General features: G+C 39.7%; 1 protein-coding gene across 4 annotated transcripts in view; it reads right to left on the bottom strand.

Moving 5' to 3' along the window:
• The window catches only part of tp53bp2a (tumor protein p53 binding protein, 2a), an 82377-nt gene that overhangs the window by 12298 nt on the left and 51787 nt on the right, over positions 1 to 18292 (bottom strand). For 3 of the 4 annotated variants that reach the window (XM_076285298.1, XM_076285299.1, XM_076285300.1), the window contains exons 9-10: positions 2541 to 2588; positions 1844 to 2036 (exon numbers count right to left, since the gene is read on the bottom strand). In XM_076285298.1, the coding sequence (XP_076141413.1) occupies positions 1844 to 2036; positions 2541 to 2588 (241 nt within the window). The remainder of the gene's footprint in view (positions 1 to 1843; positions 2037 to 2540; positions 2589 to 18292) is intronic. The other variant, XM_076285301.1, reaches the window with a different exon arrangement.

Below are 18292 nucleotides of genomic sequence, written 5' to 3'. Positions count from 1 at the left end.
ACTGACAGCAGTTCACCTAGCTTTAGACAGAAAGGCTTTAGCTGAATGATTTGGAGGCCTGTAAATAGACAGTAATAAAATCTGAGAAGACTTAATATGTGCACACAGATATTCAAATGATGTAAAGTCACCGAATGATGCCTGATTGCAGGTCACTTGTCATTTCATGTTAAAGGCAAAAATGCTTCATCCTTCCAAATGGACTTTGTGATTAACTGGCAGAATGCTGCAGATTGTGCTGAGCGTTTCATCATCTGTGCGCATGTACCAGGGTTTCCGTTGTCCGGTAATTACCAGACATTGGCCGGAAAAAAAATGAAATGTCCGACAAAATTAAATCTCTCCGGTCAAATTGTCCGATAGAAATTGGCTAATAATCCCGTCCCCTAACGCAATCTGAATTTGAGAATAAGCCTTAATATGTAAACCTATATTATACGTCCTCTGGCTATGTTTCTAAATGAACAGGCTCTACCGTTTGAAAAGTAAGCTATTAAACAACACGCATAGCCTATGTTGCTTTTCAAATAGGAAGCGCACGCTTAAAACGTCCATGTTAAACAACGAACATGAGTGAGGCGATTCAAACATGGCCAGGCCCAGGCAGACTAGCCTTAAAAGTTTTTTCAGAGGCCATACGCGATGGATGATGATAAATTGGTAACGTCCGAAGCCTCAGATGTCCGGTCAACTCCACCACCACCAGATAAAAAGCAGAAGTGTCGGGCGTATCTGTCGGAATCAGTGACATTGGAAATGGGGATGCGGGGGGTGCGGCCGCTCCGAGACACTGTCATTCTCCGTGTACACTGGACATGCAAAGTGTTCTTTACACAAAGCATCCAGTAGGCCTATGCGTTCTCTGTCTATGATCTGCAGGGCCTCCTCGACGAGGCGATTACTGGTCCGCGAATCATTTCTGGCACAATTAAACGGTATCATTGAACCGCGGCCGAAAAAAAAAAGAAACTAAACATTTCCCAGAATAGGAAACATTTCTTAATTTATTGTTATCAAATAAAGAGGCATAGCATTAGGGGGTAGTGGTGTGAGCGCTCATTCTTGTGTGTGCGCATCTGTGTAAGTTAAACAGTCACCACTGGAGATAACGTGGGTAGCAGCAACAAACAACGTAGCCTTTTTAAAACGACGAACGAAGCGGACTCTTGCTGTCCATGAAAATATACTGGCTAGATCTTGTTAGGCATGTTTAAGTTAGGCTAATGAACATGTTGCATTCTATACAGCCTGATTATGTCATTATTTAAGCTACATAGCCTGTCTCCAGTTTTCCTCAATTTGACTAATTAAGAAGGGATAATAGGATATTTGACCGGCATATCATCAAAATGTCCGGAAAACGAAACCTCTGCCGGTCACTTTGACCGGCACCATTTTTTTCTAGCGGAAACTCTGGCATGTACATAGCTGACAAAAGTGCATGTATGGGGATGACCGACTGGGCCAGTAAAGAAAGCTATAATTGCAATCATAATGGCTAAGGCAGAAGCCATATTAGAAATGCACCAAATCTACTGAGCCTCATGTGCTTGCTCCTAAATTGAGACACTGATGATGGGCTAGGCCCGAAACGTTTGTCTATTTCTGTTTTTCATGGCGTGTAATGCCCAGTCGGCACTTTGAGTGCGGTCTCTACTTTTCTACTACCTGACTGAACTTTATCTTGGAGTTACGCACCGGGCATAACGAAACGTTTACGTAGACGAAAGGCGCAGACCTACTTGCATGAATGCAACCATGTGAAAGTTTTGACCACCACAATTAAATGTGTATTAGAAACCTATTTTTCCATTAAACATCTTTAAAATATGTGTTTCTCTACCTGTGCTGGACTTAAGCTCTGGAGTGGTTCTCTCTTGTGCTGGCAAGGTTGAAGTGCCATCTGTAAAAGGAGGCTTCACTAGCTGCTCATGCCTCAGTTGTCCACGGGGCATAGTGGAGGACTGGATGTAGGGTCCCACTGCTGCCACACGGGACCCACCTGTCTGCTGTTGGATATGGATGTCAGATGACACCTGCACAGTGCACACAAACAATATATATATATATATATGTAGCAATACATATATGTCATTGAAGGCTAATGTCATTGAAGACGTCATTAAAGGAATCCATCATGGTCTGAAACATTCATTAACAATGGAAAAAAGCTTTAAAATAGAAATGCCTTATCACTTACTGTTTTTATTACTGTTTTGATTAATGACAATATTTTATTTAATAGACACACATGGCTATATTTATAGATACGCATTGCAAAGATGGTCCAAGATTCAGCATGCATTCAATCACATGTACAGTTTAAATCTAACCTAATTCCACACAAGGCTATGTTCCTACTATATGGATAAAATATGAGCTCTAAAAGCCCGTTCATACAAAAGTTTTTTTTTCCTCCAGCCATATACTATTGTGAATAGGATACATATTGACATTAGACAATGACCAGATGGAGGGGAAAGAAAAACATTGAAACATCTGTACACACATAGACAGCATCATTCAGTTAAGGATTTTACCTTAGGATGAGAGTCTTTAGAAGCCTTCTCTTTAACAGGAAAGCCATTCTTGAGAAAACAAAAAATACAAACTTGAAATAAACCAAGCCCTGTTAAAACCAGGTAGTTATTTTTACCTAAAACTGTAATGCATGAGGAGACATGAAGTTTTAGTCTGGGAAGCTACATCAACTTGTAAACAGCTACCAGTGTTCCAGGGAGGCTACAATACAGACCTAATCCCTTTGTGTCCATCTGAAAAAGGCCTTTTGATTAAAAAATCTCCTCGTAGCTGCCCATGGACACAGGGACCTCTCATCTACGAAGCCACTCTACTCTTTGCTCTCCATGTTTTTTTTTTTCATGACAGATCAAATAGGGCAAGTACCAGAATTAAATCAATAACTTTCAAAAAGGCAACATATATTTTCAACTGATAATCAATTAATTAATATTAATCAAATTCAAAGCTTCAAAAGTATTGGCTGCAAACATTTTTAGAGGAAATTCTTTGTGCTATTGGTTGGTAATACATAGTGGTCAAACCTCTCACTGTAACACAGTGGCGGCCGGTGATTATAAAAATAACAGAGGAAAGAAGGTGCGCTTGATTGGTGTTGGTGGCAAATGTGAGGTTGTGATGTTGTTGGTGGCATATGTGAACAATAGAGTAGGTAGGCTGGGAAGTCAGGAAAGATATGTAGGTCTAATTATGAAATACTGTTTTCCAGATGTGCAAAATTATGGAAAGTCTGGAGGTTTTGCTCAATGTAATACATTTGCAGAAAAATGTATTATACTAAAAATAGACACTTTTTTTATAAAACCATGTAACTATTTACCATTTAGAAAATAGACCTTAAATTTCGTTATTTGTAACATGCTATTGTTTTAAAGCCAAATCGCTATAATTTAATGACAGGTTGTAGGCCTAATAGCCAAGTGGGAATTTATACTCGAAAGGCTAATGTCATTGAAGACGTCATTAAAGGAATCCATCATGGTCTGAAACATTCATTAACAATGTTACCATCCAAACATACAGTTAGAAAGGTGAAAACGAGAACATATTAACAACAAGAACATATTAACAATTGTTTAGTTAAGGAATAACTTGGATGATAACAACGCATAAATATCCAATTTTTTTGTATCAGCAAATCTCTGAACTGTCCACGTTTGTGACATGCCAGCAGGCCGATTGTTTTCTGTGCTACCAGTTAGCCATTAATATTTGTCATACTATGTAGAATTCAGTAGCCTACACTAGCCTTACCATCTTTTTTGGAATATGAATTTTTGGAACTGGTCTTCCTGCTGCTTTGATCCTAACCTTCGCATTGTAGTTGAATGTATAAAAGATGGACAATGTCCTCTGATTCCATTGTACTCTTTATTTACGAACAAGCTTTCTGTTCAACACAAGATTATTCGCTGTATGACTGCAGATAACGTTCTTGCAGAGCAGCTAGCTGCTCATTGGTTAACCGTTGGCGCTAAATTCCAGAGCCTTTAGCTAGACCCGTCCACTCTAACGGATGAGCTTCCTCCCTTGTCCATTGAAAACGACAGGATTCACGAGCTGCTAGGGTCTGAGGCGTTTATAATGGACTTCAATGAGGGGCTTGAGGGGGAAGCTCCTCCATACAGTAATTTTCAATTGCGATAGGGGGTGCTGTTGTCATTTTGACTAGGGGAACGATTTTTGTTCATTCAAAGTGTTCAAATAGTAACAGTAATTTATCAGATTAGTAATTCACTTTATATTTTTTTTTTCTTTAAAATTTTAGGGAGGATGTTCCTCCCTTTCCTCAATGAAGGAGCCTCCTCTGCTGTAACATGCAAGTACCCATACCCAACAACCTAGCCCAAGTATTAGTATCAGAGTGCACTATAACATGATTGCTTTATTTTTAAAGCTATTTTGAGTGAACGCCCAAAGTAAAGGTGACAGATATTTGGACTGCAAAGTTGCCCAAATGGAGATTTTGCCAGACGGAAATTTCAATTGATTGTTATCAGTCTTCAAGCGGAGCAATCCTAATAATTGAATAATAATTTCTTAAACACTAAAATGAATGCAATTGATTACTCAGGGCTGCATAGTACAACACACACACACAAACACACACACACACATCACATGTACCCCCCCCCCCCCAAACACATTGTCATCTGAGTGCTTCCTTCCTGGGATTAAAATTAGGTTGTTTTGTTTATGTTGTTTTGTCCATCTGGTATAAGGTACAAGAGTATGCAGACCTGTACCAGCAGATAGAGACAGTTTCTATCCACAAGCCACCAGGATGCCGTCATTCCACTAGCTAACTAGCTCGGTTAACAGGCAAAATAAATGATTTATTCCATGTCCGAAAGTGTGTTTCATTGGCATCACACACAAGCAATGATAAAAGAGAAAAGTTTAGGCTATTTAGGAGTACGGAAGTAGGGCCATCATCTAGGTAGATTCGCAACGAGATGAGCTGCGACTAGATATGGTAACGTTAAATGCTTTGCGATGGCTTGCAACTAGGGTTGCAAAGGGGCGGAAAATTTCCGGTAAATTTCCGGAAACTTACCGGAAACTTTCCATGGTAAGTTAAGCTGTGGAATTTTGGAAATATTCCAAATTGGAAACTTTCATGGAATTAAAGGAAATTATGGGAATTAATGGAAATTTACAGGAATTAACTGGGAATTTTTGGTAATTCCTACTGTTTCATATACAGACATTAACATTTTGTTTCGTAATAAGCAATATGATTTGTTTATTCGTATTTTCGCTTAGCTTAGCATACAAAGATAGCTAACATGCTAGCGGGAATCCCATTCTGCCTATGGTTTACTAGCGTGCTAAGCTAGCAACACTGAAACCACTGAACTGCCCAAGATACACCACGCCACTCAACAACAAAATCCAATTGGTTGGAACATTGACTGACAATCAGTTTGTTCAGTTAGAATCCCAGACAATGGTAAAACAAATAAAAATATAATGACACAACATACCACCCCAACCAAACCTTATAGATTATGTAAATGATATATAAATTGTCAAGCTTAATCATACAGATTAATAGTCCCATTACAGTTTATGCAAAATGACGTACACCCATTTGAATGAGGACAAAAGTGACGACAAGCCCATAACTGGGCAACTCTGTTTGCAAACTTCCTCCAGTTTCACACCAGTTATTCCCACGAGATGACATTTTCACTGGGAATTTATTTTCCCCATGCACATGAACTTGTCATATTAAAAATTCCCAGTTTATTCCCATTAATTCCCGTTAATTTCTGTATATTCCCGTTAATTCCCATGGAAAGTTTCCAACTTTGAAAATTCCCCGAATTTTGCAACCCTACTTGCAACAGCAGGCAACAATGTGCACCATTTAATTCACACCGCTGCAACTCCTTCTGCAACGGTTTCGTCTCAACGCGGATCTTTTGGTGTGAATTGGGTGTTATGTTTTTGATGTGGAACGGCTACCGTAGTTCTATTAGGTTGCAATATAATCCCTAAACACTAGATGGGAGAAGTTCTTACACATGGGACCTTTAATGAAAATTAAGACCTACATGTCGTAAAACATCAGATCAAATCCCCATAATGACTATTAAAACAACACTTCCCCATGATGTGCCGTCTCTCCTCACAACTGAGTATGCGGATTCATTGCCGCCGGTGAGAAAACCCAAAGTATTGTTTGCACATACTCCAAGAAATGAAACATATTGTTAAGATACCGATACCAAGTCAAGAATTGAAATTTCGATACTTCTTAAAAAACGTATTTGATTTGGGGGACCCCACCACCTTGACGTCATCAGTAATATTGAATATAGTGTGGTCATTCACACCAGTGGCCATCCTAGATTCTGCTTGACTCTCTCCACACACACACAAACACATATGGAAAATGATGGCTTATGTTATATTTCTATTTCATATATCTTGGAATTCATATAAAGTGTATATTTTGTTAACAATGTATAGTATTTTATAATCTGCATAATTACTACTAGCTAAAAATATTTAGTAATTTGAAAACTTCATATGGATTTTTACATGTAGGCATATCTTTAATGTGGTGTGTAGAGCTAATTAAGTGCACATTGGTGGTGTGTAGGCCTAGGTGTAATGGAGTGCCTGTCACTTTAAGAAATATGTGAGAGTTCAGTCTCACGGTTTTAGGCTAGTGAATAATAGTTGCACATAGTACATAAGGATATGTGGATGCAATTCATTATATTTTCAATGTCATTAGATAAAATAAATGTTCAAAAAACTAACAAGTTGAAGAAAATCTTTCTGGGATCATAGAAGAGATAAGTGTCCTGCATTGTCCATTAATAAGTTAGTATAAGTATAGTATATATACTCTTTTGATCCCGTGAGGCAAATTTGGTCTCTGCATTTATCCCAATCCGTGAATTAGTGAAACACACTCGGCACACAGTGAACACACAGTGAGGTGAAGCACACACTAATCCCAACGCAGTGAGCTGCCTGCTACAACGGCGCTTGGGGAGCAGTGAGGGATTAGGTGGCTTGCTCAAGGGCACTTCAGCCTTTCCTACTGATCGGGTTTGAACCGGCAACCCTCCGGTTACAAGTCCGAAGCCCTAACCAGTAGGCCACGGCTGCCCCCAGGGCTGTTTTAGTGAGAACAACACGATTGACGTGGACCCACTAGCGATCATGTGACTTGCTCTGCTTCGCTAGGGGGCGTCTAGATTTCTAGGCTAGCAGCCAGCGGCTTCTCTCACTTCTGTTGCATGTATGGGTTTTCAATGCATGATTTTGAGTGTTTCCCCCCCTAAGTAATTTAAATACTTGATAACGTCAATTTGCACATTGTTAAAACAACAATCACAATGTTATCGCAGACAATATATATCGCCCACCCCTACCTGTGTCTAACATCAATCTCATCTACCGTAATTTCCTGCATATAGGACACATCATATAGTATACAAAACAGCATGCCTGTATTTAATATGTGTGACCCTGCCTGTGATAACATTAAAAAACGACTTTAGCTGGGTTATGTATTTTTTATATCAAATCATTCTACACAGTATAATGAATAGGCAGTGAAAATTTCTTCATGATATACCTAATATTGACTGAGTTTTGGAGAAACTCCAACACTTTGGAGAATTCCAAGCGCTGAATTTTAGGGTTTTGAGAAAATAATTTGAAAATAAGTGAGCAGTGGCGCTGCATACGGTCAGACAGTGTCCAAACACCGAATTGTTTCAAGGTAGCATGCAGGACACGTCCTTAAAATAGGTTGGTTAGATTTACAACAAGTTAATCTTCATGAAAAAAATCAGTTCACCTGAAATGTCTGTTGTGATACGAAGCAATCCATTGAGAAATCCATACCCGGCTTAAGTCGAAACTTTCCTGCCATACTGAAAACAGAGCTAGGTGACGATACTGCGCATTAGTACGGTGTCTTGTGTAATCCCGCTGGATTTTCTTGTAAAAATTGATTTTTTGCATATTTTGCTAGTATAGAGTCTAAGGAACAAGATTTTTTTTTCTCTTCAAATTTTCACGATACATTTTCACACTTAGATGACATCATTTATATAATGCATAATTAGGGCCCGAGCACCAAAGCGCGCAAGGCCCTATTGTTTTTGTAAGGATTATTATTACCGTATTTTCCGGACTAAAAGTCGCTCCTGAGTATAAGTCGCATTAGTCAAAAAATGCATCATGAACAGGAAAAAAACATATAAGTCGCACTGGACTATAAGTCGCATTTATTTAGAAATGTATTTCATAAAATCCAAAAACAGAGACTATGTAACTGAACTATTGAAGCCAAAAAGATTAATGTTAATGAAGGAGTGAAGGCAGCCAAGAAGAGGGCCGGATAGGCCTAATTGTAAAGCAAAAGATTCACTGAAAGAAAATGCCATGTGGTACACCAAAATTTAGCTAAAATGTGGAGAATACAATGCAATCAAGCATTTTGGGCAATGTGGAGTCACAAGCTGGCAGCAGATTAAATGCTCACGAGAGAGAAAAAGATGGTTTTAAAAAGACGTGACCGAAGCAAGCCAGGCATAGATCTATAGGCCCGAAGTTAATTGTAAAGCAATTTACAAAAGATTCACTGAACGAAAATGATGATATGGTACATGAAAATTTAGCTAAAAATGTGAAGAATGCAATGCAATCAAGCATTTTGGGCAATGTGAAGTCAATAGCTGGCAGCAGATTAAATGCTCACGAGAGAGAAAAAGATGGTTTTAAAAAGACGTGACCGAAGCAAGCCAGGCATAGATCTATTGGCCCGACAGTAATTGTAAAGCAATTTACAAAAGATTCACTGAACAAAAATGTTGATGTGGTACATGAAAATTTAGCTAAAAATGTGGAGAATGCAATGCAATCAAGCATTTTGGGCGATGTGGAGAGACAAGCCGGCAGCAGATTAAATGCCCACGAGAGAGAAAAAGATGCGTTTTAAAAAGACTGCACAGACCGGTTTTAATAGGACGTGCAGACCAAAGCTGCAGCAAGCAGGTGATATTTAGAAATGTATTTCACAAAATCCAAGACCAAGAACAGACAGATGTAACTGGACACATAGAGGCCAAAAATATTGAGAATTCTACAGGGAATGTTAATGAAGACGAAGGAGTGAATAGTGGCAAGAGGCAAGCCGCTAATTGTGAAGCAATTTACAAAAGATTCACTGAACAAAATGTGGTACATGAAAATGTAGCTAAAAATGTGGAGAATGCAATGCAATCAAACATTTTGGACGATATATTGGCACAAACTGGTAGGCCTAGCAGAACAATTGCTCGGCTGACCACCTCCGAGAGAGCGCGAGAAAAAAAGATGCGCATTTAAAACCAGGGCCTAAATAGGATTGCGGGTATTGCGCATAAGTTATTAAGTATTGAGCATAATAATAAAAGTCCCACAACTCTATCATAATGAGAGAAATTCCCAAACATGTTACAGTGCTGTCTGATAACATTAATCTAATAATGGAGCGGCCTGAATGCGGGACTGTTGACTGGACGGACCAACTCTGACTTCAATTGAACCCGATGCAGAGACACACACACACACGCGCATGGACCACTTTGCTCTCTCTCTCTCCCTCTCATCGCTGAAGTCAAATTATAGCCTAGGAGGTGCTTCTACATCAATCGCGATCGACAGGAAAGGAAACCAAACGTTTAGCGATCAGGAACCGTCAGGAATTTTGTAAACACAGAAGCATGACAGCCTATAACACCAGAGAACATGGATGTGTTCTCTATTTGAGGAACGTTATAATCGATTGCGGACATGAACAGACATACAGACACGGAGCGCAAAGTATGCCTACTTTCACTTTCTAGTGTGCGTATTCAGTACGTGAAATATAATTAGTAGCAAAACAGCGATCAAATATTAGCCTACATGGCAGTAAGTTTTGTTTTCAAATGTTTTCATGCATGTCTAGATAACGGGAGGCAGACATGTTTAGGAGACAGACTATCGTAAATCTTCAAATTATCGCTGGGGTCTTTTTATTTAGGCTGCGCAAAGCACAGCACCTTTATTTGGGGCATGGCTTACTGTATATTGCTAAATATTGGGACTGATGACCACTGAAATCTGCGGGGTATTTGATGGTTCACTATTAAGTTTCATGTAAGGGTGTTGGGATTTCCATCCGCTTATTGCGAGATAAGGCATCCGCTTTCATTTATTCATGGAACGTGTGTTGTGCTGAAATGGAAACCTTATTCAGCCTAAATTTAGTTATTTTTTAATCATGCATGATTTACTTTTTTATAAAACTCGTAGGCTGATGCCTGGCAGCAACAATTGTGTTTAGCCTAAATGTAGGCTAGATTACTGCTTCAGCCTCTGGCAAGCTCAGAAGGGGGCGGCATGCAACTGATAGCTTGAGAGCAAGGTGTTGGAGATGTGTAAGACAATGACTTTTCATTGGCAACAATATTAAACCAACCAACAATATAAAATATTAAGAAGAGCTCTTTTATGAGTTAAATTGAAACAAAATTATTACTGGCCTTTATTTGTCCGAATCTGAGGCCCAAACAGAATCCTGGCCGTAATTTGAGGATTTAGGTATGCACGTGTGTTTCAGGCATAGCGCAACCACTAATCTCTGACTGAAAGTGCACAGAACTTGTGCATTTGAGAGCGCTTTCTCGCGGCTAGACAGTAATGTTTCATGTAGGGTTCATGTCAGTTAATATGAATTAACATTTAAAAACATGTTCAATTATATATTTTTTTCATATATAAGTCGCACCTGACTATAAGTCGCAGGGCCAGCCAAACTATGAAAAAAAGTGCGACTTATAGTCCGGAAAATACGGTATATTAACTTTGTCTCAGAGCGTTTTCCTTTTTTGAGGTGGAAGATGGGTGAAAAGTCTTGAAATTTGGCACACACATCAGGTGTCACGCAAAGCAGTTAGGTATAAGAGCTTGGCCCCGGGCGTGGCCTAGCAGGGTACCCCCAGAATTGTCAGACCTAAATTTAAGACTTTTTAAGACCTTTTTAATACCACTTCAGATGAAATTTAATACCTACATCGCACCCATTCGGATAGAATAAATAATATTAAAGGTAAGATTAAACCTCAAATAATTACTATTTTAATTACTAAGTGTTTGAACATGCCAACATGAACATGACAGCAGTGCAGTGGCAACGCAAAGATTTGTCGCGGTAGTAACGTGACTGAATGTCCTGCTTCATGGACAAATTTACACGGAATAGAACCTAGTTGATTTCAGGGATTAAAGTGAAAAAAAAAACTTTTTTTCTTTTTTCAGGCCATAAGTCATACGTTGTTCATATTGGACGTGGTTCGCTATCAAAACGTTACAATATCTACCTATAGAGATAGCACCCCTTCGCGACCTATTGGTTTTTAATGTACAAAAAGATGCAAACAGAAAAGTAAAGCACCAAATAAACACCAAAACGAGGCTACAGGGTACTCTTAAGTTACTAAATAATTAATGCCACCTACAGGTGAATGCATAGAACATAACAATCCTATGGTTTGTTGTACCCTGTAGCCTTGTTTTAGCTGCCAATGGCCGCCATGTGAATAAGGCGAATTGAGAGTGTTCTTGATTGAGATTGAGTTTTCCTGACAATATTTCAATACCATCCCTGACCATTGCTGATTAGCCATTGCTGTTCTTTTCTACTGCAGCGATATTGTAGCAAGGCTTTAACTTACACTCTTATTTAATTACTTCAGGCCAAAAGTGTTTACAGGGGAGATTTTTTTTCTTGTTAATATGCAATTCAACACTAAGTAAAATCTATAAAATCAAGTTTGCAAGACTTCACATTTCCTCATCAAAGTAACGAATCAGACCAGTCTAGATATTGTTCATATTTCCATTTGTTGCCTCATCCGCATCTAATGAAAACATGGTAATTTTGAGTTTTACAGACAACTCAGTTTTCCAATGAGCAGCAATACTGTGTGTGCTCATGCAGGTCTGCGCATCTGATAACGACAATCTGGAGAGGGCGCTTTTTTTTGTCTTCAGCAACAGATTGTATAAGGTTGACAAGAGGTTGCGATATGGTGAGGGACAGGCCGTGTTGCGCTATGAAAGAACATGTGTAGCCTACTTAGCGCAAAAACGGTCAGCCATAGATAAACATACACAAATCATGACGCTAATATGCGAGGTTCTGGTAGGCCTACTGGTTATGATTTTGTGCTATACATTAATAATAGCAAAGTTTTAAGTTGACTATTTTAATTGCATGGTTATTTTTTGTCAACATACGCTCACAAACTACTGTCGTTAAAAGTGAGGTCTAAGCAAAATAGGCTACAAGGCTGTCTGTGCGTCATAAACACGACTGACCCCCTTACTCAACATAAAATAATAATATCGCGAACTGTTAACACGCTCAGTCAAAACCTTCCGTCGCAAATTGTGAAAAACATTATTGTACATGTCATAACAGACAGGAGGCATAGGCTACAGTTTATATTGCGTCGCTTTACACATAATGTTAGTTGCATTGATTAAAAACTGTAACAATAATAGTACATCGGGTGGCATAGCAGGCTATCTGTTCAAGTCATAGGTGACACCCAAAATGAATGACCTCCCCTGACAAGAGTTCGCGATAGTAAGAAATTGTCTAATTGATGCATGGAAAGAACACAGCCTCCGAATTCGTACATAGAGCTCACAACAGCATATCCAAAAAAGTTAAACGGATTGGGCAACCTCATCAGCTGTCTCAATTGTGTCACTATAATCCAACTTTTAGAACGTCCTCCAGATGTGTTTTTTTTTTAAGCAACCACCCCAGGCCAATGAGACAAGCGTGTAGCTACAACATAAACAAAGCGAAACTCATGCCTGACGTATCTTTTTGAGCGATCTCTGATTGAGACACAGAAAGTTCTCAAGAACACTATTAGGTCTTTAAACATTTACCATCACACACATTCATTCATTCATCGGACCTAATATTTGTAGTTGCCTTAAAAAAAGGAAAAGAAAAGGTGATAGACCCACCCTCCTATTTTTTTTCTCACCGGATCTGCATCGATCTCAAATATGACATTTCTAAAATCAAATTGACGGAAATCCGTCATACGACAGAGAACTTTAATCCTTGTGATTTACGCTATGTGAGGATATTAGACTAAATCTACTGATCATTTGAAAAATTAAGACCTCCGTGAAAAAATTCCAGACTTTGAGGTGAAATTCAATACTTTTTAAGGCCTTAATTTAGTAAAATGAAATGTAATACTTTTTAATACTTTTAAGACTCCGCGGGTACCCTGCCTAGGGACTCAGTAGCGCCCCCTTAGGTGATTGAGGCAGTGGTTGGCACATACTTTGAGCTAGACGCATCAAATTTGGTATCTCCTCAAGATGAACAACTTTCGTATGTACAATGCATTAGCCACACCCAACAGGAAGTGAGGTATTTGGGATTTTGTGCGGACTAAAATGTGATGAATTGTGATGCCAAAAGAGGATCTTCCCATCGGTGAAAACGTATGAAATTTGGCACACACGTCAAGAGGTACCATGTATACACAGGGGAAAAGCCTTCACACTGGGCGTTGCCCAGGAACTCCATAGCGCCCCCTTATGTCACTGTGACTTGTGGTTGGCATATAGTTTTAGATACACACACCAAATTTGGTGGGTGTGTGTAACTCCCAAAAACAATCAACTTTTGTATTAACATGCCATTAGCCACGCCCACAGGAAGTGAGGAAATTGAGATTTTGTGCGTTGTGGACATGATCAATTTTAACGTACTCCTCCTAGACGGTTGATTCGATTCATGTCAAAGTTGGTATACATGACGCCGAGATGTTCCTGATTATAAATTGTGAAGCTTTTTTTTGATATGTTGTAATTTGACGAAATGGCGAAATTTTTCATTTTAATACCCTTCCACATAAACAATAAATGTGTCATAACTCACCATGCATGGCTTGAAATGTTTTATATTTCACAGGTCATTGAAGACCATGTTAATGATAATATTCACATGCCCATAATGCATGTTTGGCATAGCGCCACCAACTGGCAACAGAAAGAATGACAATTACACTGATGTCACATGATCAATTTTAACATACTGCTCCTAGACGGTTTGTCAGATTCATGTGAAATTTGGCAAACATTATGCCAAGATGTCGCTGATGTTAAATTGTGAAGGGATTTTTGATATGTTATATATTTGATATGATTTTAATATCTCACCACATAAACAGGAAATGTGTCATAAATCACAGTGCATTGAATGAATGGTCTGAAACTTCTCAGGTTAATAGATATCATGATTATGATGATATCCAGACACCCAATGGGCCTGCCTGGCATAGCGCCACCACCTGGCCAAGCAGGAAATGTGCCAGAAATGGACAATGTGATTGATTTGAAAGTTTACACAAATTTTGGATATCATTATTGTGATGATATTCACATGTCTAATTTCCATGTCTAACATAGCGCCACCATCTGGCCAACCAAAAAGTGTATCAGAAATGTTCTTTGCTTAAAATGAATGGGCTGAAATTTCTCAGGTTAATATATATTATGATTATGATGACACCCAATGGGCCTGCCTTGCATTGCGCCCCCACCTGGCCAAGCAAGTACATGTGGCACAAAATAAAATACAAAAACAAATAGCACACGCATCAAATATGTACATTTCATAAATGCACCACGTCGGTGCTTTGTTGGATTCCGACATGTCACAGGTTGCGGCCCGCAGGTGCTTGGGCCCGCCATTGCCGCTTGCGGCTATATTTAAGACTGGGACTACTATCACTTGGGGGTCAAATGTGAGAAAACACTGGTAAAGACGGTATTTTGCCAAATATTTGGGTGCTGGTTCTGAATATCATATTTACTTAAAGGAACACGCCACCCAAAGTCAGTAGTAATATATGTTCTTACCTTAACTTTCACGAGTTGAGTCATACCTCTCCCGTGTCGGTACATGCACCCAAACGCTCTGGTGCGCGGCGCGAATGTGTTAGCATGTTGCTACTCGTGCAACTGTATTTAAGTAGGGAAAACGTGGATGTTTTTGATTACTGCTATCTTCCTCCCTCTATGGCTATGTCTGAGCTCGCTAGCATAGCAACATGCTAACACATTCGCGCCGCGCACCAGAGCGTTGAGTGCACGTACCAACACGGGAGAGGTATGACTCAACTCGTGAAAGTTAAAGGAATTATCCAGAGTAAAATGCACTTTAGATCGATTTACGGATGATTGGGGGTGCATACGTTGAGTTGACATCAAAATCATGTCATTCGGATGTGTTTTGAGAAAGTTCGATTGTACCGTTTTCAGTCACAACTAGTAGCCTGGAAGTGAGCGGGGCATTTCAATTGCGCCGCTACAAAACGCTATTTTTATACCTCTTCTACAGTTCCAAACAACATAACACTTACAGTGGGTCCCCGTTAAGTTTGGACGGGTTCCTTCATGAATCACGCACCCCATTTTCTCAGCAGAAATGGCACAAACTGCAGTTGACACAAACAACCACAAGGTGTCACTTGGGTGCCACTACTATTTTTGATGCGACTGACTTACTGCTTCCACTGCTACCTGCAAACTGGCCTATGATTTCATTGCTGAGTTTGCGACAAAGCAAGAAAATGTTTTTTTTCCTGAGTCAGGATATGGCGAGTCAGTGTCATTTATTTGTCCAATGTTAGCCTATAGATACAGACCAGTACATCTTATCAATAGTTTGAATGTCGTGTGTGTTTCTGCTCATTGACAAATACCGTTCAGCACAATGATTCATGCCCAATTAATTCCCCCTGTTAAAGTGTTTGCCTTTGTTACACTATTTGGTTTCGTGATGTAGCCTATGATAAACACCATATGGCCAAATATGTGACTCAGCTAATGTTATAGGCTATACAATTGAATTTCCCCTCTTAAAGGCAAGCTGGTGTAGCTTATTAGACTAGGCTACTATTAAAATATACCGACGGTAGCCTTGGCTATGTGTAAAGTAAGCTATCGCATGATTTCATGCACGTAAGTGAAAAGGGCCTTGCATCTGTCAAGTTCGCACAGGGCCTCGCATCCCCTTGCGACGGCCCTGCAGCTCCTCCTAAGACAGGGAGGAAAAAGTAAAAATACGCGATAAACCCGGGAAAAGTTGACAGGTTTGTTTCGGTCCCGGTGATTATTTGTGAAATTGTGCAAACGACAGCCTTTTCAAGGCATTTCAAGGAAGGAGTCGTAGCATGCAAGCTCCCAAATTGACCCAGTAGCCTAAGGCATCAATAAATTGTTGGGACTGGGGAGGGTCATGCGTTTTTTCTCAATCACTTTGGAGGGTCATAGAAAAAATTCTTGCTGGCGAGGGACGGTCACGTCTTTTTTGACTAACGCTCCCAAAACTCCTCCGGTAGCCCCTTAATTAAATAAATAACGAACAGTCCCTAATTGATTAATAGCCTAGGCCTACACCAGCAATTGTTGAACATTGACCTGTACAGGACATTGACAGTAGCCCAGCCTAACAAGCAAATGTTGCAAAATACATCAAAAGACGCAATTAATCAGAAATAAATAATGTAATCTGCATCGCTTTATTTAACAAACTGCAAGCAACAAGAGCACTGAGTTCGCTGTAAGGCCAAACCCAAGAGCAAAGCCTATCTGTTAAGGCAGTCGATAGGCTATATAACGAGCTGTGTGCCTGGAAAGACGATAGATGACGGCTCTGGTCATCCCATACCCTCCCCCCACTTCCTGTAGCCTACCATTATGAAGGCCTGTAGCCTAAAACGACTCGTTGCCGTTTTGTGACATTAAGCTTTTTCACGTTAAGCCCCCCTCCCCTTCTTTCACAAGCAGTGGGGGAGCGCGGGGCACAAAGTAACACTTTTTGGTAGACAAAGGAGGGTTCTCCGCGCTTCTGTCGTTTGGCCACAATCCGTTGCAACCAGGCCAGGACAGATATTTTAGAGAGGAGAGACGCCGGTGCAGCTCAGATGTCTTCTTAATTTTCTTTATTCTTTAGTAAAAGGTGCAGAACATTATTAAACTTTGACTAACATTTCGATGTGTCGATGTTTTTGACTAACGAACATCGAAACGTTAGTCAAAGTTTAATAATGTTCTGCACCTTTTACTAAAGAATAAAGAAAATTAAGAAGACATCTGAGCTGCACCGGCGTCTCTCCTTCTCCAACACTTTTTGGCTTTGGCTAAATATTTCTAAAATCATTTGAGTTTCACTAGTCACATGTTTTAACAAGCAACACTTGTTATTGAACTAATAACAGACGTGTGTCGAAAATTGACTTTATTTTCCATACAGAGAAATAACATATGCAGAGTCTAACCAAGGTCAATCTTGCCAAAAAAGCCCTCAAACCTGAAAACACATGAGGCAAAAGTGCAAAACATCACAAAACTAACTAAACTAACACGCGCATATTTTTGTATTGCAATCATTGTAGCCTACAGTTGTAACAGCGCGTACAGTCGTTTTACTCCCCGGATGCGCTCAATATAAAGAACGTTTAACGTGTCCCAAAAACAGCTATCAATTAATCACCAAACGTCTTATAAACAAGTATTGCCAGGAGCAACACCTTGCAAAAAATGATAACAATAGGCCTAGGCCTTTATATGGCTCTGCTCCTGCCTAGATTCGAACTCAGAACTGCCTGAAAGTTGCAGACCTGTTCTGGAAATACGTGCATTAACCCACTCGACCGTCAGACAACGCTATCTGCTTCGAGTAGGCCTATTGGGTAGGACTGTAGCCTACACTGGTTGCTGTGGCACAGTCTTGAGTGACCGAATTCGTTTTTCTTTGTCATATGAATGCTGTCATTTTGTTAACATTACTGTTAAGGAGATGCTGTCTATATTTCAACCTCGTTAGTGTAGTAAAAAAAATCAGAACTATTCACAAGGTTTCTGGGCAGCATATTTATGTTCTGTTAGCAACCAAACTTCTCATGACTACCGACAAAGTAGCCTACTGCCAGCTGACGAAGCTCTCATTTTAAAACATTACTGAGAGACAGACACTGTACAATCAAGAAATCTTGCCACTGAATCCAAAACTATGTTTAACATTATGTACAAGGCTTAGGCTACAGTGGACTAGCATGTTGCATGGGCTGCTAAAAACACAGAGAAACGCACTGAAAACTCGGCCAATCACAGCCCTTGCTGTCGAATGCGCCGTCAGCGGACTATG

This window comes from Alosa pseudoharengus, unplaced genomic scaffold, assembly GCF_046254945.1.
Source record: "Alosa pseudoharengus isolate Yale_2024_CS ecotype anadromous, Long Island Sound unplaced genomic scaffold, YU_APseudo_1.1 YU_APseudo_1.1_scf_15, whole genome shotgun sequence".
Classification (NCBI taxonomy): domain Eukaryota; kingdom Metazoa; phylum Chordata; class Actinopteri; order Clupeiformes; family Clupeidae; genus Alosa; species Alosa pseudoharengus.
Note: the sequence above shows the minus strand (reverse complement) of the source record. Positions and strands in the feature narration are given on the sequence as shown.